General features: G+C 45.9%; 1 protein-coding gene across 3 annotated transcripts in view; it reads left to right on the top strand.

Moving 5' to 3' along the window:
• Positions 1 to 22,201, top strand: part of LOC146771208 (N-fatty-acyl-amino acid synthase/hydrolase PM20D1-like) — a 207,938-nt gene extending 185,737 nt beyond the window's left edge. For all 3 annotated transcript variants that reach the window (XM_085640295.1, XM_085640294.1, XM_085640296.1), the window contains 2 exons: positions 19,491 to 19,590; positions 20,749 to 22,201. In XM_085640295.1, the coding sequence (XP_085496421.1) occupies positions 19,491 to 19,590; positions 20,749 to 20,878 (230 nt within the window). In that variant the 3' untranslated portion in view covers positions 20,879 to 22,201. The remainder of the gene's footprint in view (positions 1 to 19,490; positions 19,591 to 20,748) is intronic.
• Positions 22,202 to 22,546: the final 345 nt, after the last annotated feature.

The raw sequence follows: 22,546 nt of genomic DNA on the forward strand, positions 1-22,546 counted from the left end.
TCCAACAGGTGCCTGAAGTAGGCAATGGACAGAAGGCCGCGAACAAATAATTCTTCCTCCCGTGGAAGGGTGGAGCTCACTGTGGGGCTAAACAAAGAACTAGAGGATTGGAGAATAAAACCTTTAAATGGGAAGCCTTATATGAATGACAAAGCCACTAATTCACTCAGCCTTTTGGCTTGAAGTCAAGAAGAATCTTCAGGGACAAGACACCATCTGGTGCCTAGAACCAAGGCAAGATCCCATTCTGTGGCAGGATGATTAAGCCTATACCGCAGTAGAGTAAATCCTCTCCGCGTCTGGGTCCGAAGTCTTCAAAGGCACCCCCATCTGCCATGGTTTTCTGAGTGCTGTAGCTGCTTCCCCAACACAACTGGCAACCCAGTGATGTTCGATACAAAGCCTTTTTTTTTTTAGATGGTATCTGAAGCACGCTGTATGAAGCTGCCATGTTGGAGAATCCTAGACTGTGAAGACCAGTCCATCGGTCTGTACACCGACAGGTGAAGCTTCTAACCTACCTTAGTTGGCAGGACTTCTCAGTGAGTGCGATCGCCAGGAGAATCATGGAAATGTTAGATCTGAGGGAAGAAGGACACTTTGAAGAATTACGAAGGATGTAAATGCACTTTGGTTTAACGATTTTTTTAAAATATATTTTTGATTGAAATAAAGATATTGCTCGTTCCACAGGTTGTACACCACTGGTTTAAGGAATGGGAGGGTGGGCAATGTGCGTGCAGTACTTTGGGGTCATAGTGGGTTGGACCTGGGTGTTGTTGCCACTAGGATAGCATTTTTGCAGTGTTGTATGAAGGGAAGGGTGAAAGGGATGCAAAAGTTAAATAATAGGAGTTCAAACAGTGTTACAGCTGTGAATGTAAAAAGAAATCTGTTTGCTCCATAATAAAACCATGGTTTCACATTATCAGATTGTACGATTCTGGAGCAAAGCGCTTTTGGCCTGATTGACAAAAGTCCTATTTAAACCTGTACACATTTTGACATTCACCGGTGTGAATGTACACCCTTTGGCAATTTTACAAATAGTCCCAGTAGCATGCCTGGAAAAATGTGTCAGTCATGCGACACCTCCATTGTTCCCAATGTAGCGTTCGTTATACACCGGGTACAACTATGCCTTGTGAACATGCAGTTTACTTTCTCCGGGGTAAACGCAGTGTTCCCAGTGGCGAAAGCCCTCCCACACGACTCAACACACTTTGGGGGTCCATTCCCCTTCCTGCCCTGGAAGGCATGTTACTTCAGACCTTGTTAAGAGAAAATGTTCGGCCATTTCCAGAGTGGAAAGGCATGGAATAGGAGTTGCTGAAGGGCAAGAAACTCAGAAGTCTATAGGCATCCACAAACTTTTAAGGCAGACCTTACTTGATTCTTCTGTTCTCTGCCCCGTGCGCAGGATTTACCATTCCCTTATTGTGTGCAGCTGCTGTGTACAAATAAAAACATGCACACCTCACCAATATACTTATGTGACAGCTTGTTAGTGGTAAATTGAGACATTTTCGCAGTGCCAAAAGACCATACATTACAAATTATGTGATATACAAAGAACAACATAGTTCATACTAACCCAGTGCACAGCTTAGGATAGGGAGTCTTAAAAGGCGCTTATGTGCCACAACGCCAGTGTTGGTTGTGTCCAGCGCTGGGTGTAGAGATGCATTCTGCTGGTTTGGTTCTGGTGACAGATCCTCTGCAGGACCAGCATACCTTTGCTTGGAGAGTTCCAGCACCGCCCAGAAGACAACCAATGTGCGCTTGTGTTTGTAGCATAAATGCTATTTAAAGAAACCTATGACTCCTAAGCAGACTGCATTGAAAATCCCCACCCTCCCTTCTGGGCTCTCACCATACACAAGTGTCCTTCACTGTCTTCAGTTTGAAAGTCAGGCGTATGCTGTTTTGACATGTTACGCCTGAAGTTTGTCTGTTCTTTCTTCACCAGTTGTACTTGTTATGAGAAATGGGGTTGTCGACATGCTTGCGCGTCACAGATCAAATACATGCAGAATGGCAGGATGCTTGGTAGGCGTGTAGAGGTGTATGACTCTATATCATTGTTCTACATTCTGTCCATCAACTGTTGTTTTAGCATTTGTCACCCCGAGTGGGACGGGTAAGCCTAGACATGGTCCCGTGCTCTCCATGCCACTGGAATCAAGCTATTCTGGCTGAAGAGGGGTGAAACCCCGAAACCGGTCCTAGGATGCTTGGTTCCAGTCCAGGGAGGACCTGGCTTGGCAGTTCGGGCTGGACTGTTCCCATAAGGCACAGGGTCAAGACTGATTTGCATATGGCTGGGTTCAAACTGGAACGGCATGGTGAGCAAAAAAACAATGGATTTAGGCCCAGATCTCTGTACTGGGGTGAATGTATGACATTGTTCTGCATTCTGTCCATCAACTGTTGTTTTTGCATTTGTCACCCCGAGTGGGACGGGTATGCTCAGACGTGAGTCCCGTGCTCTCAATGCCACTGGAATCAAGCTATCCTGGCTGACGAGGGCTGAAAGCCCGAAACCGGTCCTCGGATGCTTGTTTCCAGTCCAGGGAGGACCTGGCTTGGCAGTTCGGGCTGGACTGTTCCCATGGGGCACAGGGTCAAGACTGATTTGCACATGGCTGTGTGCAAACTGGAATGGCACGGTGAGCAAAAAAACGATGGATTTAGGCCCAGATCTCTGTACTGGGGTGAATGTATGACATTGTTCTGCATTCTGTCCATCAACTGTTGTTTTTGCATGACTCTATATCAATGCATTTTTGTAAGCTTGGGCTAAGTTCACAAATTGGGAAACACTGGAAAACACAGCAGTAGAATTCATAAGAAAATAAAGAATGAAAACTGGAAGTCCTACTATGATTTTCCACAAGAAACAACTCTTCACCGCTGAAGGATTATGTCCAACTTGGAAGATTAAAACCAAAAAAGCAATGTCCCACATCTAATGACATTATAGGAATTAGAAACCACAATATACTTTACTGGTTGACTGAACCAATAAAGTCTTATTTCGGATCAACCAACCTTTTTTAACCATATTCGTCTACACACACGGGCCCTCACACGCACGCACCATACGGCAGGGAACAGAAGATCTCCGACAAAGAGCCCCTATATGGGTGCCCGTCGGGTATTGCACCGCCGACCCGACGAGGAGCAAAACCCAGATGATGAAGCATGACACCTAGCTTGCTGGGTGTGTGAGGGTTTCAGTTCCACCCTAAAGGGACCCTCCTCCCTTGTCCTTTTACATTCACTAGGTGTAAGTCTGACTTTGGAAAACTTCTTTCCCCCAGACTTTTCACTCTGTAGGAACTCCACATCTCCCACCTGTCAGTTGCTGCCATCTCCATGCAGAGGCATTATTCAGAATTCTGACCCACTACAAAGACATTTTGATACATCCTGTTCCAGTGGTGCCTTGGGGGCATAGAATGTCTCCAGTGGTGCGCTCTGATGAATCAGCCACCACTGGTTTACATCCTCGTTCATGGCTGGGGCTGGAAACACTGTTGAAGCCTGCTGAGTTGGGGGTCCAGAGATTGTGCAGGTGCAGAACCAGCGGTCATCGTAACATTCTTGCACATGGTACAGACAGCAGATAGGAGGCCTAGCGTGACATCTTGTCCCCTGAGGGTGCATGTACGAGCCAGTCAATGTAGGGATGACCATTCAGCCCAAAATTGTGAAGCTGTTCCACTAAAGAGGCCAGCAACTTTGTGAAAGCTCAACTGGAGCACTTGAGGGCGAACACGAGCATGCTGAACTTCCAGTGTTTGCAATGCACACAAAAAGGAAGATACTTCTAATGGGATAGTCGGGTCAGAAAAAAGATCAAATGCATCCTGGAGATCGAAGGAGGCGAGGAAGCCCCAGGAGTTGACAAACGGCTTCTTTCTGGCTCCCCCTTCTTTTATTTCCTCACTGACGTGCCATGCAGGAGTGTGTGAGAGCTGGCCAGACACATTTGCAGATGTCTGCTTCCACCAGCACCTCAGACGAGCATGTACCCTTCCCTGTCTGGGTCTGAGCATGTTTCCTTCTTTATCTGTGGCATCCCTTCTGCTTCCAACTCTTACCACTGTGTTCGTCGCCTTCACATTTCCAGTTCATTCACATGCACCACACCCGTTTCTGGATTTCACAGGTCGTGGCTTACGCCCAAAGGGACTACTTGGATGCCAGAGATACAATACTGTATAGAAGGAGCTATACTAGTCTCGCAGCTGCAGTACATTTCAGTAGCTTTTGTTCTTTCGGATTTTTTAGAGAATGCGGTCCAGAGCTTTCTCCGACTCCCAGGCAGACTCACTTTACATGTGGTTATTCATTATGCTCCAATGGGGCCGGTTCAAACTGAGAGAGAACTACTCTTTCAACATGCAACATATATATATAGCACATTGTACTTCTCTGCTCGACGCTTATCATTCCAGTTAGCAAACAAGAACATGTAATGTTAACCGAAGCACCCTCAATTCAATTCCTTCACATGCAGATCTGAGAATTGACTCCGTGTTCATTAACGTCAGAGGCTGTATTACGCATTGTCATTGTTTGCGCAATGCGCAAACAATGACCATGCACCCTCTTACGATGTATGCACTGCCCCCAGGACAGCCGCAAACTCGTTCTGCCCCCAGGACAGCCGCAAACTCGTTCTGCCCCCAGGACAGCCACAAACTCGTTCTGCCCCCAGGACAGCCGCAAACTCGTTCTGCCCCCAGGGCAGCCGCAAACTCGTTCTGCCCCCCGGACAGCCGCAAACTCGTTCTGCCCCCAGGACAGCCGCAAACTCGTTCTGCCCCCAGGGCAGTGCGCTCATATGAAAATACGGAGAAGCTGCTGGCAGCCACTCCGTGTTTTCAGTGTAGACGGCAACCCGCCTGCACTTTTAAAGGGGATTAGAGACCCCCTTGCAGGCGGGTGCAGTCAGTTACTGCACCCGCCTGCAGGGATGTCTGGGGGATCCATAGGACACCCTTTCTCCCCTCCAGAGGGCTGCTCTCGGGGCGCACTCAGGGTGCGCCCCCTGAGAGCTTCTTTGCCTCTGCGCTTACGTCTGTAGGTGCAAAGCAAAGGAATCCCCTCATTTGCATAGGGCACACCCCTATCCAAATGAGGGAACGCACCCCTTAAGGTAGAGCTGGTGCTTTAACTTCGTCAGCGCTATTGGTATCACTGAAGGGAACGCACAAGCGTCTGTGCACCCTTCTGTAATACGAAAGTGCTCCGGGGTTGCACAAAGCGGGTGCAAACGCCCGTTGCGCCCCCGGGGCAGTTACTGTTATACAGCCCCTGGCCTAGGCATGCAGGAAATGTGCTCAACCATCATCCTAAAAGGTCGATTCTCTATAGCAGTGCAAGCTTCTCGAGCTGTTTGCCTGCTGGCCCAGCTCCTCGCGCGGTCTGTCCCTGTAACACAGCTCTTTCACTAGCACTGCACATGCCTGTCCGCACTGAACGCCAGTGACGCAAGCTTCCCACTCTTTCAGCCCAGCGTCCCACCTTCCTCATACTGTCCATCACACTGACCCCAGCTCTTCACGCCGTCTGACTGTGCCCAATGAACCTTGGTAGTGTCCCCAGTTTATCACCAAATGTCTCCATGTAACCCTGGGCCATCTATTGCCTTCCACTATTGTAGAGGTTCCTCACACTGCAGTCAGCCTATGTGACCCAAGCTCCCCGCGCTGTCCTGTCTGACAGTGATGCATCACTCTGTGTATTTGTACCCTCACTCTGTCAGTCAGGGTAGGACTCGGAGCTAAAAGCAACTGCGTAAAATGTTCAGTACCGGGTTCTCTGAAGAGTGGCCCTCTCCAGCAGGGGTTTTGGAGGTCTTCATTTTCAAAACTAGGACCAAAGGATGAATGTTCCCATGCTGTGTCCCTAATGTGTTTAGGCCTCCACCAATATTGGTCTGCCTCAGCAAATCATGCATCTGACGGTAGGAAAATGATCTGTTTCCTCCTGACAGTTCCTTCCAGATGTGAAAGCAGCCCATTGCCCTCAAACATACTGAGGGGTCTTCCCACATAGCTGTGCCAGCCCTCCAGGATCCAGAGCTCTGCGCCACGTCTACATGTTCCAATCCCCCACATGTTCAGTTCATGTGCTCCAAACCCCTCACTCCTTTCCCTCTAGACCTGCTTGTACACCTCGGGGCCTGAACACCCCCTCACACCCCCAGCAGTGCTGCGTGAGGCTGTATTCAGGGCTTCCAGGAAGCCTTGCAGTTTCACTTAAATTAGTTATGAAAATAAAGTTGTGCGTTTTCTTTTTCCTACATCCGAACTCAAACGAGGACTATCCTGTGCAAGCTGCGAGTGCAGCATACCACCCACCCTGACGATGGTCAGTCAACTCTCACTTGTAGACCGTGTCAACAATTGAAAAAAAGCAGAAATAAGTGTCTCCCCCCCATAAGATGCTGGTGTGTCATTGTGCAGAAGCAGCTTTGGAGGTACATTCAAGTAAACGCTTTACAACTGACTAGCGTCATATGTAGCCACAGCAGTCCTGCTAAAGCTACATGAATAACGCTTCTAATTCAAAGTGTGTGTTGATATTCAGAGCTTGTGTCCACTTGTTCAGTTAGTGACTGATTACAATAATGCGCCAGGCAGAGCGGAAGAGCGGCCTCTACTGGTGGTTTGTGGACTCTGACAAGACAAAGTGCAGTTTGAAAGAGCCCCATTCATATGTGTTTGCGCTCATTGATTAGCAACATCATTATTCGCAAAAAATGAAATATATTCAATGAAGAAAAAATATTGTTCTTAGTGCAAAGAGCAAGCAAAACGGTTGCCTACTTCGGAGACCACTAATAACCTCTTTTATTGACATTGCATATTGTGCGCTGCAAGTGCACAACATGCAGTGTCAATACAAGAAATCCAATCATGTATTATGTATGCAGCCAGGATCAGTTTTCCCACTTTCCTGGTTACGTTATAAATAAACATGCTCAGGTCCTCAGTTTGTGTGGAAGCAGCTGTCCACGTATGTGCAGTAAATTTCCCACCGTAGAGGCAGAAGCGCAAGTTCTAATGCCTCTGAAAATGCCCCCTTGTTACTAGGACTGGCTGTTACTTCTGCCTTTATTGGCTCTATTTTGTGGACCTGCTATCTTGCCCACATTGACTGATTCTGTAGAGTGACTTGGCATCAGCCATGCCGAGAACACCAGAAAATTCTCAAGTCAACCATTGGTGGCAACCCTGCTCTCAACTGGAGTAGACCAATAACCATATTTCATTTGACTGCTGGACAGAGTAACCATGCTTTTCTGGGTCGGCCGTCGAGTAACCATGCTTTTCTGGGTCGGCCATCGAGTAACCATGCTTTTCTGGGTCGGCCGTCGAGTAACCATGCTTTTCTGGGTCGGCCGTCGAGTAACCTTGCTTTTCTGGGTCGGCCGTCGAGTAACCATGCTTTTCTGGGTCGGCCGTCGAGTAACCATGCTTTTCTGGGTACCGTCGAGTAACCATGCTTTTCTGGGTCGGCCGTCGAGTAACCTTGCTTTTCTGGGTCGGCCGTCGAGTAACCTTGCTTTTCTGGGTCGGCCATCGAGTAACCATGCTTTTCTGGGTCGGCCGTCGAGTAACCATGCTTTTCTGGGTACCGTCGAGTAACCATGCTTTTCTGGGTCGGCCGTCGAGTAACCTTGCTTTTCTGGGTCGGCCGTCGAGTAACCATGCTTTTCTGGGTCGGCCGTCGAGTAACCATGCTTTTCTGGGTCGGCCGTCGAGTAACCATGCTTTTCTGGGTCGGCCGTCGAGTAACCATGCTTTTCTGGGTCGGCCGTCGAGTAACCATGCTTTTCTGGGTCGGCCGTCGAGTAACCATGCTTTTTTTGAAGTGGGGACAGGGTAATCTAGCCTAAATGGCGACTTCACTTTATTGGCCTAGCAAATAGAAATGGTGTCATGGACTAGACGTAGGGTAGCCATGCATAAGTGGACTGTGAGCACGGTAAACATGTTAGACTGCAGAGTGTGAAGGGAGTTCATGCATTAATGAACTGGAGCGGAGAGACTGAGATGAAAAAGTCTGAGTCAGTGCACTCATGTTGTAGCTGACTTTGTGGCTTGGTAACTTTGGTGAGCGGCTGGAAGGTATATCACCACTGCTGCCAATCATGCCAGGGTAGGCACACTGCAGCTGGAGGCATTCTAGTTACATTTTGATGGGTTAGAGGCAGTTAACCATGCAGCATTTGTCTGAAAAGCACCATAGCGTTGCTTCTGTTGTAGGGATTCTGCGTATGCACAGAACTATGCGCAGGAAACCAGAACCTTAGAGAATTGTGGTGTACCAGAAACTCCCCTCAGAACCCCTTATCCGACTAGCTTAGTGTCACATTCGTTATCCGAGATTTAGCTCGGCGGTCCCAATGTATAGACAACCCAGAACATGTGACTTAGTTATTCTCAGGAATGGTGGGAGCCCGAAATACCCGTTTGCACTTATATATCAGTCCACAACAGAATAACTAAGACACAGTAAAGTTTAAAGAATTTATTCATAAACCTCGAGTCCTGTTATACAGTACTTTGGCTAACATAAGCAGACAAATGGTTAAGATCATTACCATTAGCATTGTTACAATACCATAGAAAACGAAAGGAGCTATCATATTAATAATGACAGTGGGAAACAACCACCCTCCTTTCTCTAGCAACTAATAAAATATTATTAGACTATTAGAAGGTCTCATAGGCTTGCATAGGGGACCCCATACCGTATAGATCAGCTTAGGTGTATCACATCACAGGATCAGCTCAGTGTTCTCAGCTTCAGCTCTTCTATCGAATGCCCTAAAAACCTGCTGCGCTGTAATATTAAAGCCTACGACTTTCTGGTATTTTCAGCTGCGTGCATGTTATGACTAAACAGTGGTACGATCACCCTGAACACAATCAGCCGGCACCGTCTAGTGTCCTAGAACAGTTCTTTACTCGATGTACAGACCAAGGGCACTAGCAACTGTTAAGGATGTATAAATAACATTCACTTGAGACAAGAGCGAGTCTGCATTTCTCAAATGAATAACATGTAACAACAGTGTCGGGTGCAAAGGCAGCAAAAGCAACAAGATGGCTGTCTAACAGCTAACGTGACTGAGCTAACTTAGCACTGTAAATAGGGAGTGGCCTAAAACCACGTGACATCCCCCTTTGATCGAACCACGGTGCAACCAGGGGCGAATATGTTAACAGAACGCAGAGTTCAAGATCAACGATGCAGACTAAAGAGCTTGAAATGTGAGTTCAGAAAATGAGAGGAAAAAAATTCGAAGAGAAAAATATGTAAAAACACAATCCATCGTCCATAGAAGTCAACGATCGTTTGTGAGAGGAAAGAAAAAAATGTAACTCCACATGACTCACCATCACACATTGTGAGCACAATTGTCAATGTAGAAAAGTATAAGCAGCATATGCAGCCGCAGCTTCCAGTAGAAAATCATTGGAGTCATCCGCAAAATTGTCTGTCATCCAATTCAGCAAAGAAAAAGAACACACGTGTTCCACAGGGAAATGAGCATCAAGCACTCCACGTGGACAAGAAACAGGCATCTCGATGTAACTTCGAGCCAGGAAGTCAACTGCTGCCTTCTCGATATCCCATAATCCAAGGACTCCATGCGCCGCACCCAAGGCCATAAACCTGACTCCAGAACAGTCAAACTCATGAACCACTAAGGGATACATCAGTCGATCAAAATCCAGGTCAGGTGACACCAAGTTTGACAAACACATATCCAGAGCCCATTGGAATGGACATTCGAGACAGTGAAAAACAGGCTGTACACAAGTGAAAAATGGGAACCTGAAGGATAAGCCATAAGCGACACTCAAGGTAGCCAGTGGTAAAGTCCCATAGGATTCCCACATCCTGCTACGCAGATGGAACAGGCTGAATCCGTGGTCGAGTAGCGCAAGTCGTGCATCCATAGCGTAGAGCGCAGACCAACAGGAGTATGCCAGCAATTAATGCGAGAATCAGAGGAAACCCTCCAAAGACACCAGAAAAAATAGAATGAAAAATAGCTGGTATTATACCAAAGATAGACTGGAAAGACGTCACAAGGCCAGAGCCTACAATTTTAAAAAAATGGACCAGACCAGTCGTGGAAGAAGCATTGAAGATAGTGTGTATTAATGTGCCAAAATGCAGGGGGAGGTCAGTATTCAAAAGAGCTTGAACTTCGGTGCGAGTGTTTGCCACGTGAAGGAGAAATGTTTCACGGGACGAAGTCAACGCAACCTCCTTTTGAGACAAAAGAGCCCTTATTCTGCTCATCCTATTGAACTCTGCTTTCAAGGTTGTAATCGTCGGCCAGATGGATATATCCAGCCGGCCTTGCGGGGGTGGGAAAAGCACGTTATTACAGCAAATTACCCTTCGTGAAACTGAAACAATATAGGGAATACCAGCTAACATCCCACAGCAAGCCTCACTATTTAAAAGCAGATAACTTCCATTAGCAAGCAGCGTAAATGATGGCGTTATAACTGGCACAGGAATGCCCTTCAATACGCAAGCTAAATTAGGGGCATTCATATTACACGATCCATGTAATTGGATATGTCTACACACTACGGAATGATCAGGAGCAGTAGTACACTCCTCACCCTTCAAATAAACTTCTTTGCCGTCCCTCTCACATCGATATGTAAATGGGAGAGACCACACTTCATGCAAGAATGCAGAACCAAGTTTTTCATATCTGCCCAAAGCATAATGTTTCATGCACGAACTAAACCTATACATAGAAATCGGGAGAGTGACCATCCCATGGATGAGCCACACTGCATAATCAGACTCAGCCACTGAAAAAGGCAAAGGTTCCAACTTTTCTATATGCAGTAGTGAATACGTAGCATCTTTCATGGACATGAATTGCTGCTTTGCTGTCAGATTAAATGGGCGGAATAAAGAAGAAACATTCATGTAATCCCAAGGTACTTTCCCCGCCTTTAACGTCTGCAAAGTCCAAGCAAATTGCATAATCGATCGTAATTGACTTTGACCATGATATAACACAGACACGTCCTCCTGGACAATATCTACAACAGATGAAACAATGTTATCTAATGTATATATTCTCGAAGATAAGGTATTAATACTATTATCTATTACTGCCAATACCTTTTCCATATTGGCCTGGTCAATAGCACAGAGTCTGGAAGCAGCCTCAATCTGCGACAACTTCCAAACCTCGTTGTAAACAGCATACACCCATCTTTTGGATCTTCCCAATGCTGGACCTTTAACAAAATCATTCAAATCTATTTTGTCATGCAAACGTGACAAGTGAATTTTAACAGAATCTAATGTGGAATGTTGCAGCCATGTCTGGCACAATTTACCTACCGAGTAGGTAGTGACAGTGTGTGAGGACAGAAAACGTGGGTCTACTCTATCCTGTATGTATCCGGGAACCAACCCCAAAAATCTACGTTGACAGGCATCCAAACTTCTCTGCCATACCAACCAACCTTTAGGGTCAAACGCACTAATATTGAAGGTGGTATTGGAAATAAAAGACTGCAACATTGTAAGGGACAGATCTGTGTGATTCTCCCAACCAGGATAAGCACTCAGATCCGGGATTGAGGGAGAATTTAATTTTTTAGAAATAGCCAATCCAAAACAGGTCGTCTGAAAAATTGTGGAATTTAAAAATAACATGTGGTTTGGGATGAGGCAGGCACGATGTAAAGCTTCTGTTCCTTGTACTTGCCAAGACTTAGTTCCCCAAACCGATTTGAGATCAATAGTATCTTTCCAAACCTCATACCCTCCAATTGCCAAATCGTCCATAAAGGACTTAGAAAACAACAATTTAGTGTGTGTCAAACGCACCTTTGAAATAGGTTCGTCCTTAATTTTAAAATAAAAGGAGGCATTATTGGACACACCAAAATCTGAAAAATATGAAAATTTGTTGACCAAAGTCTTTGAACTACCAATCATCGGGACAGGGCAATGTTCCCACTGAGTAAAGTTGACTAAACTACGAAATGTGTTAGCCCTATGAAGAAAATGAGTACCATAATGTTGATAACAAAACTGCTCGGCATAGTTTTCAGTATTCAAATACAAATCCTCAGCATCAAACGCGGCATAGTATTTCAAATCAGAAAACAGTGTCTCTATGGTTTTTACATCCCAATCATCAGATCGAATGTTCTGTTTCACCACATCACCCATAGAAACACGATATACAGATGGTACATTAATCACTTCCGTGGGCCCATGAATTTGAAATTTAACTGCATCCCATGCTATTCCATCACGGACAGGCCAGGCGGTGATATTCACAAAAGTCTGGTCCCTCTTCATGATGTGTGACGATGAATGTGGGGCCAAAGTTCCATTAATTAACCTAATTGTAGAACGTTCATTCAGGTAGTGTCCATTTATAAGCCTAAAAAACACCACCACAAAACCAATGGACATGAACAAAAAAATGCAAATGAGCACCAGCCACATGTAAATCCAGGGGGGAACCAAAAATTGTCTCTTGAACCAGGCAAAAAAATTTGAAAATTTGGAAGGGGCAGTGGAAGTCAATGATTCAGTTCCAAAGGAAGAATTAGACTGGATAATTTCTGTTGAATGCAAAAGGGGCAATAGAGCATCAGCAGGATAAGAATACTCAGCATCATCAGGCAAATCACCATTCGCAGGTGATACAGCAGAATCAGAAAGTACTTGCATTTCAATGGCAACCTCAGGCACGATGTCAGATGGTGGCACCACAACAGAACTGCGCATCACTGAAGGGCAAGAAACTGAAGGTGTCAGACTATGTAGAATCGGCCACCCTGTGTAGCTTGACATTGTCAACTGAAATGTACCTGTTGTCTCTGTGACCAGGAAGTGGAGGCAAAACAATTGTACGGGTACCCTCAACTCCAAGCACCGGCACTGGTGCACGATAAGAGGGGCCAAACTCCTTCTTCTTCTCCACCTTCTCACGGACCAGATCACCAACTCTGGGTAGCCAGCCGACTACCGGAATCTGAAGACCAGCTTCGGTCGCAGAGGATATGTGCTCTTTTGCTAGAGTGTCTCTTGCTTCTTGAAGATTCTGTAAGACATTACAGTGGTCATCTAAGTCAAAAGGCGCGGCGGCCGCCGCCATGTCTAGACCCTCAAGGTCTGGGACAAACATTCGAACCCCGAAGAGCATCATGTACGGGGTCCTCCCACCCAGAGACCTTCTAGGGAGATTATTAAGTGCACGTTGGACGTCATACAAATGGGCTAGCCAGTTTTTGCCAGTACCTAACACCCTGGCTGTCAATGATTGCTTTAGGTCACGGTTCATTCGTTCCACAACACTATTGCCCTCAGGCCGGTATGGAGACGAAAATTTGACTTGGACCCCCAAACTTTTCATAGCTTCTTTGTAAGCCTTAGAGGCGAACGCAGGGCCCTGATCAGAGTGAAGGGTGCCACATGCAAAACTCCCTATAAAGACACGCAATGCTTTGATAACAGTCCTGGCGTCAGCACTCCTGTGTGGCCACACCCAAAGAAAACGTGTGCATGAATCTACTGCAACCAAGATATACTCGTACGCAGTGTCTGAGGAAAAAGGACCGCAGTGATCTAAATAAACACACGCTAGTGGTTGATTAGATATATGCAGCTGCGTTTGTGGTGGACGCGCCACCGTAGATGGCTTTATTTGTTGGCAAATACCACAATTGAGGACATAAGTCCGCGTATGTTTGTACAAACCGTACCACCAATAACGCTGTTGCAACAGTGACACAGTTGCGGACACTCCGGCGTGCGCTGACGCAACACCCTCGTGCGCAGCTTGTACCAAAGCTGGCCTGCAGTCCGAATTGGGAATAACTCTATCCCCAACATCATTTATCCTCACTAACGGGACGTTGTCAGGACTTAAGTGATAATGGTATCGAGACGGGAAACCCCTAGGGAAGTTTGTCCCAGTCTCTGAAGCAGCAATGGCTGCCAAGATGTCATCATCGATCTTACTTTTGGATCTTGTAACTGCTGCTACTAAGTATGTTGCCACTGCTGTTTTAGCTGCCTCGTCAGCCAAACTGTTACCGACAGCCTGGACGCCAACTCGTTGGTGACCAAGATTGTGAATAACATTCACAAGGGGTCGACTGCCTTTTAGTTCAGCCACCCTAGCCCAAAGCGTTTTATGCTTCACTGTGCTACCTTTTGAATCACGAAATCCATTCGCGATCCAAAACATCAGATTGTCGTTGTAAGATTGAACACAATAGTAAGAATCACTCACTATTAGAGTTGTGACTCTATAATCAGCAAACTCCAGTGCAAGCACTAGAGCTCTAAGCTCCGCCAATTGTGCGGTACAATCACCCAAAGTCTGCGTATGCACCGCATCCTGTATGAATTCTCCATTCACGAAAGCACCAACAACAATTGCGCAAGATGCTGAATAAGCGTGCCGTGATCCAGTTGCGGGCTGCGCGGACCCATCAGTGTATATGACACAATGGAACTCCTCCAACGGGCGCAATGTAAGTGGAGCCGGATGAACTAATTCATACTCCAAACTCTCCTGAGTCTGTAGTCCTGCGTCAAAGATGTATTCGACATCAGGCGAGGCTAAGGAGGTCGCCCATTGTATCCACCTTGGATGCAAAGCTTTAGAATTCGGCACACTTGCTTTAGTGACTGCCTCTAGGGCAGGAAATGGTGTCACCACCATCATGCGTTTCCCCTGTGATAGCGCTCGTTCTTTCAGGATAGCCATCTGAACTGCTGTCAAAACCTTTTCGACAGTGGAGAAACGCATTTCAGCCGAAGTATATAAATGAGATTTGTAAGCAATGGGGACAGTGTCGCCTTCATTGTATGTTAAGTACGTGAACCCCTCCACACCCGGTACAATTCTTATGACCAGGTTTGTGTGGTTATCACGAGTTTGTAAATATTTCGCAGTAAGAAGGTCAGACTGCAAAGAGTGCAATGCAGCCGAATGCTCTGGCAGCCAGCAAGATTTGGTAAAAGTAGGTTGCACCAAGGCATATAGTGTCTTGATACGCTGGGCATAATCAGGAATGTAGGTTCGACCGAAATTCAGAAAGCCCAGCAATGATTGTAGTTGTTTCAGTGTCGCAGGGATACGAAGGCGTGCGCATTTCTCAAGGAACTGCGGAGCCAAGCCTCGGCCCTCATTGTTGAGTTCGTACCCCAAGAATAAAACTGTGTACTCTGCAATGTGAGACTTCTTAAAGTTAAACTTGTAACCAAAGTCCGCAAACATAGTAATTATGTTGTCCACGCGAGCAAGGTGTGGAAGCAACTCGTCGTCTGTTAAGTAGATGTCATCGACGTACGAGTATGCCTCCGGGTCGACCATCTCTAAGAGAGAGACCACACGAGCAGCAAATACCCCAGGACTATTTTTATAGCCCATCGGAAGCCTTTTGAACACTTTTTGTTTACCACCCGAAGTAAAAGCGGTCCATTCATAACTATGAGGGGATATGTTATGGCAATAAAAGCCATTGGACAAGTCGAGTGTGGTTTTGAACCTCTTTCTCACAAGACTATCTACGAGAGCCGAACTATGGGTATTTTGTACCGCACAATTCCGGCAGTGCGAGTTTAAGTGCCGGTAATCCAAAACTAGGCGGTACGACCCGTCAGGCTTCGTTACAGTGAATAAAGGATTATTCATTGGTGACACACACGTTTCAATTACTCCCTGATATTCCAATTGTTCAAGGATAGACGCGACGTGAGACCTAGCCTCTCGACGCATAGGGTATTGGGGTTGAGGCTGGGGGTCGGACCGCAATGGAATTTCGTGGAGGGTAGAACATTTATCCCACCCCACCTGATTACGATACAACGCAGGTGCTAGCACCCGTGCCCACTCCTCGGCTAACTTCCCAGACTCCTCCTTGGGCACCACGTGTCCAAAAGAAGGAAGAATGACTTCTTCCCCCCTTGGAGCGTTTAGAACGAAAGCCGGGGGCCAATCTTTCTCCGCCAATAGTATATCATAGGTGGTCGTCAGATTATCCCAAAATACCGCGTTAATTTTTCGTTGTATGTCACCCTCAATATTGAGGACTACGTCAAATAATCTCTCAGGGGGGGCTACGCGAGTATCAGCAGTTTCTACTGTTACATAGATTTTAGTTGCTGTCGCCTCCAGAAATGGACGCAGTGCTCCCCGCACTACTGTAACTTCCGCCGCGCTGTCTAGCAGCGTCAGCGCCCATTTCATGTTCAGAAGCTGTGTCCGTACCATCTGAGGCATACTTCGCTGAGATAGCAGCAACTTTCTTTGTCTGAAACGGAGGACGTGGACGTGCAGAATCCTCCTGCTTGCCTCTTCCGTCCGCCTGTCGGGGCTGGTCTCGTCCTTGAGCACCCCGGCCTCTCCCACGGTCTCCTCCACCAAAGTGTGAAGCCGCTGTTTCCTGTGAAGAACGAGAAGAGCGCTGGTCAGGAACCTGAAACCTATCAGGTGACTTAATACGAGAACGATCACGCAAATCATAAGTGCGTTCAACATACGCCTGAACAGGGGATGCAGGACGAGTCTCCTGTTTCTGTTGCTGTTTATCTTGTTTTTTAGCTCGCCAATTTTGTTTCGGAAAGTTGGGTTTATCGTCTTTTGTAGACGAACTCACTTTAGTGTGCTGTACTACATCAGGAATTTTGATGACGGGTTTCACGCCTAGTGCACTACGTCCAACCATCTTATAGGCTTTTGCAATAACTTTTCCAAACTCCCTCAGCTTATCTTCATCCGCAATTAGTGCCATCATGTTTCCCACTTGAAACTGCATGGCATCTCCTTTGAGATTTCCCATAATCATGGAACATACTATATCGAAGCTGTCGATAAGCCGCATTCCCAACTCAATAGCTGCTTCCGCACCATGATCCTCCTGGACTTTTTTGATAACGGAAGGTAGTACCGACATAGACGTAGTGCCGAAGCACTTCGAATAGGTCGCGGCAAAGACCTTGCCCCAATTGTCACAATCGACAATGTCCGGGACTAGTTCTTTCGGCAAAGTAATAGTGAGTATCCTGTGTTTTTCCACAGGACTAGTGTTAGGAAACACGGCTTCTAGTTGATCGAATTTCTCTGCAAGCCAATAAGGATACTCATCCTTATTCTGGGGGCGCTTGCCAACAACCGCGTTTACCATTACAGGACTGATCACCACCGCATGATGGTGATCAGCCCCGTGTCCCGCAACTGTAGGTGCCCCCACCTGTACAGTGCGCGACACATACTGCACTAAAGCCCTATGGACCGTAATCAGGGTTGTGTGTAGTATACGTAAGCTATCCACACCCACCGTCAGGTAGCGTGGATGAGGTGTATGTCCGGCCAGTACCGGCCAAGTAGCTCCTTCAATAGACAAAGGACCCAGTCTCGCCGGGGTGACCGTGTGGGGGAGGGCGCCATTAAACCAAATAGTGTGCTGCCAGGTAGAAATAGGAATTTTTAAAGCCATATATGGGGTATAATGAAGAGGCACCTGCGTAGCAGTGTATTTGTGGAACGTTTTATCGACATCTTCCACAGCCTCAAAGGTAACCCAAGAGTAAAACAACTCATAAGGGTAAGTGGCATTTGCACTAACGACAAACACCACTGCCATCCCGTCATCAGGCACCCCATACGTCCTCAAATGAGCACGTAGAGACACCCTACTATGAGCGGGAATTTCTACCGCCATTAGGACGAAAAAGAAGATACAACGAGATCTTTAGTAGCACTTGGGCTTAGATTAGTGTAACCTTTTTTATTATCAAGCTTGAAAGAACCTATAGCCTAAAACCTAGGTAGGTTAAACCGTCACTCCCGTTATCCGGAAACCAGAGTGAGGGCGTTGTGGACTAATAAAAGCACTACTAAAACATCTCAGATATTAAGACCAAACGTTAGGTGCGCCATGTTGTAGGGATTCTGCGTATGCACAGAACTATGCGCAGGAAACCAGAACCTTAGAGAATTGTGGTGTACCAGAAACTCCCCTCAGAACTAAGAACCCCTTATCCGACTAGCTTAGTGTCACATTCGTTATCCGAGATTTAGCTCGGCGGTCCCAATGTATAGACAACCCAGAACATGCGACTTAGTTATTCTCAGGAATGGTGGGAACCCGAAATACCCGTTTGCACTTATATATCAGTCCACAACAGAATAACTAAGACACAGTAAAGTTTAAAGAATTTATTCATAAACCTCGAGTCCTGTTATACAGTACTTTGGCTAACATAAGCAGACAAATGGTTAAGATCATTACCATTAGCATTGTTACAATACCATAGAAAATGAAAGGAGCGATCATATTGTAATGACAGTGGAAAACAACCACCCTCCTTTCTCTAGCAACTAATAATATATTTTTAGACTATTAGAAGGTCTCATAGGCTTGCATAGGGGACCCCATACCGTATAGATCAGCTCAGGTGTATCACATCACAGGATCAGCTCAGTGTTCTCTGCAACAGCTCTTCTATCGAATGCTCTAACAAATGCTGCGCTGTAATATTAAAGCCTACGACTTTCTGGTATTTGCAGCTGCGTGCATGTTATGACTAAACAGTGGTACGATCACCCTGAACACAATCAGCCGGCACCGTCTAGTGTCCTAGAACAGTTCTTTACTCGATGTACAGACCAAGGGCACTAGCAACTGTTAAGGATGTATAAATAACATTCACTTGAGACAAGAGCAAGTCTGCATTTCTCAAATGAATAACATGTAACAACAGTGTCGGGTGCAAAGGCAGCAAAAGCAACAAGATGGCTGTCTAACAGCTAACATGACTGAGCTAACTTAGCACTGTAAATAGGGAGTGGCCTAAAACCACGTGACACTTCCATTTGCTAGAAAGCAATGTAGATGGCTTGATATTGTCTGGAAGCCATGTGACCATGCTGAACTTGGCAGCATTCTGGGCATTCTGGTTTGGTCAGAAAGGAGCATTCCAAAACTGTGATTGGCATGAGAGTATGATGGGTATGCTTCTGTTGGCAGCTCAATCGGGAAGTCCGTATTGTACTGGCTGGAGGGTCGAATAGTAACATTCTAGGTGGGTTCTCTTGGAGACAGAGCAGCAATGTTTCAGGTGATGGGATCAGACTAAACGTGATTGGATGAGAAGTGGAAAACCAATGCATGCAGTCATTGGCTAGGAGGTAAAGTAACAATGCAGTGATTGGATCAGAGAGAGAGTACCTATGCAGGGATGCTTAATAGACTTGGAGTTAGATTGTATTTATCACCGAGTTCGGCCATGTGCTGTGGGTCATTCATTTAGAGCGAGTATTTTTGCAGAGATGCAAATTGGGTTTAATTGATTTTACATTTGCTTTGTTTCACCATTTATGCCGTTTCTTTTTTGCCTGCTCATCAGTCATTATTTCAAGTTTATTTTTTATTTCCATGTAGGAGTTTGTGTTGGGAACACAGACAGCCGCCACTATGTGCGCTTGACTCAACATATATACCGGTTCAGCCCAATCTGGTTGAAACCTGAAGACATTAGTCGGTGAGTATAGTGTGGTCTTATGGAGTGAACGGCGGGTGTGAAAACAATGTATGACTAACGCTACTCCATTGTAACGACATGAGTCCTAATCTCCCGCTATCATCTCCCTGTAAGATCTGAAGTCTGCTTTAACATCCTCCGGCTCACCGTCAAGCGAAAGGCCTGCGAAGCAACTTAGCAAGCAAATATGCACTATGTTAGAGAGGAGTCCCTCAACTCTGGCAACCAAATTCAACTCCATATCCTCCAAGTAAAATGTGGCACTGCCTTGCTGCTCAGGAACTTCCAACAAGATCCAATCACACTTTATCTCTGAGGTCACCTGCCTGAATTCCACAGTGGTAGCAAAAATTAGACAGGAAGCTGCAAGAAATTATGAAATTTCCATGGTAACAATGTACAAGTCTCATCATTCATTGACTAATGCTTCATTCAGTTACTCCTTCTCCATATCACTAGGTCTAGTAACTGGGTGAGGTCTGTCATTTGACTGGTACTTTGATATTGTCTGCACTGTCCACTCGTGTTGTCTTTTTGAACATTTGATCTTATTCTCCCTTGGGTCGGACGCAGCCACAATATCTCAAGTGCATAAAAGAGCCAGAAACTAAGTTAGCCAGTTATACACGTGGTAAACTTTATAGAGAAGTTATTTTCTTTTACATCAATCAAATGATTTATTGAAGGTATAGTTGATAACTCTAATGTTATTGGCCCATTTAAAAATACAACAATGATTTTCAGGAACTAGAGTGCCTGCAGACTATGCCAGTATAATGAATGAATAGAGGCATTTTTGGTTGTCTTTGACTTAGAACTGCTGATTTATTTAGGCCTTTGTTGTTGTTTTGAAAGGGGCTGTGTGTTGCTTAATGCTCAATGACTCGAGATCTTTGGAGCCTGCTGTGTGGTTGGAGATGGTGACTAAGGTATTTTCAGCAGCTATGCGGTCCCTCGAGGACATGTTCCTTGACTGTGATGCTCTAGACTAAGGTCGTGCCTGAGGTTGTTGTGCACGGGCCCTGTGGGGCACATTGTTCTACTGAAGGATCTTCTTTATGCTGTTCTGGACTCTGCTTGGTGCTGATTTGGCTTAGCGCTTCTCTGTTGTGCTCGCAGAATATTGCATGTAGCGCTAACATGTCCTTTCTGGTGCAGGATTCACGGCCTGAATGAGAGGATCTCGGTGCAGAACTATGAATTACTGGTGCAGTTCTACCTGCAGCTCATCCAAAACGCTGACACTGAGGTGCTGCCTATGCCACATTGTGAATCCCATGAGCTCTGAACCACCCTACAGGCACCGAGCAAACCCCACGCTCTGCGATTCATTCATTGGAATGAAGCCCTGGTGCCTGGTCGTGCATATTTACCTGGACATTTTCATGTGAAGCCTGATTGTTTTTCAGATGGAAAATCGGTGTCAACACCTGCTAACCGTTCCCGTTTTGGCAAATGGAAAGTTGAGCTAAAAGTTGGGTGTGTTCTACAAGGTAGACTAACTATGAGTGAGTCCCATTTGAGGATACTTACCGTTCACACCGACAGCCTGACCTTCCGTCTCAGTGGGACCAACAACTCTTCGTTCCAGCTTTCTGAACAACCATTGTGATTCTAGTAGTCTTCCTCAGGTCAAGCGATCAAAGATTACAAAAAGGCATACCTTAGGTGACTGCCTAAGACCCTGAAACAGGGCATCCCAATCACAGGGTGCAAATTTGTCAACTTAACAGAGGAGAACCGGAGAGGAGTACCCTCTGGATAGGGTCTACAGAGAGACAATTGGAAGCTATGACTAAATGAATAAAGCCAAAGAAAAGGTTTGACTCTGAAATTCTCTGGAACAGATTGCAGGGAATGACCAGGGATTCTCTAGACCTGCTTGTACTGTAAGAGTGGAAAACCAGGAACGAAACTGGCGAAGGAGCGGCGTATCCGGTAGCACACATTAATGAAACTGATTTCAGGAACACTGTTCTAAAGAATTATACTTATCTAATGTATTCATCCTAGAATACATTTCTTATCGTGCCCCAGCTGTGGATAGATTTCATGTAATTTTATAATAATTTATGAGAAAACTGGCATCAGCAGGACTGCTGAAGAATCAGGCAGACTCCTCGGGTTTAGTGGGGTTTAAATTGTCTCTGATGTACAAGTACCATTGTACAAGGTGGAATGATTTGAGGGGAGGGAGTGTGGTTGAGTGTGTGTGTGTGGGTTGTGTGTGTACATCCACATATAGTCTAGTATAAGATATCCTCCATTGATCAGTGTTGTCTTAAGACATGCAAAACGACCAGTACCGCATATAAAGATACCCCCTCTCTTTCTCTCACGCCTAGAGCCACATTTAGGGCGCCACGTAAAATTTGTAGTACTAGTTACCAGAGGATATTAATGTGGGGGCTTGGGAGGTGGCTTTGGAGTCCATGACCGGTATAGCTTTAAGGAATGCTGTACGCCAGAATGTTAGGGGTGTAAGGTGAAATCTTTGAGGGACTTTGTACTGAGCAGGGCAATTGAAAGGTGCTCTCTGTTGCCTCACAACGCTTTCATGTTGAGTTTTTTACTCGCTACTTACTGTGATAAATACTCTTTCGAACTACTACCTCTGACTGTTGCACTTACTTTTATCACCACAGTTAGCTCTTCATTTAGAGATTTCAGGATAAATTGTAGAATCAATTGCAGCCACAATACTACTATTTATTTTGCCATATAATTGCCACCATTGTCTTGCATTTGGGAATCCCAATTATTTTCTGCATGAGTGATGTCGTTTTAGGTAGTCATTGATGTACTAGAGCCATTTCAGTCAGTACACCATTACCACTGAACTGTAAATGCAGGCAAAAGTGAAAAATGGGCAGTTCACAGGTTGCTGGAAATATTTATTTTAAAAACAGTGTTCGAGGCATGTGAGCTGCAGATTACACACTGTGCATAGATCGCC

Source organism: Triturus cristatus, unplaced genomic scaffold (assembly GCF_964204655.1).
Source record: "Triturus cristatus unplaced genomic scaffold, aTriCri1.1 SCAFFOLD_255, whole genome shotgun sequence".
NCBI classification, from domain to species: Eukaryota; Metazoa; Chordata; class Amphibia; order Caudata; family Salamandridae; genus Triturus; species Triturus cristatus.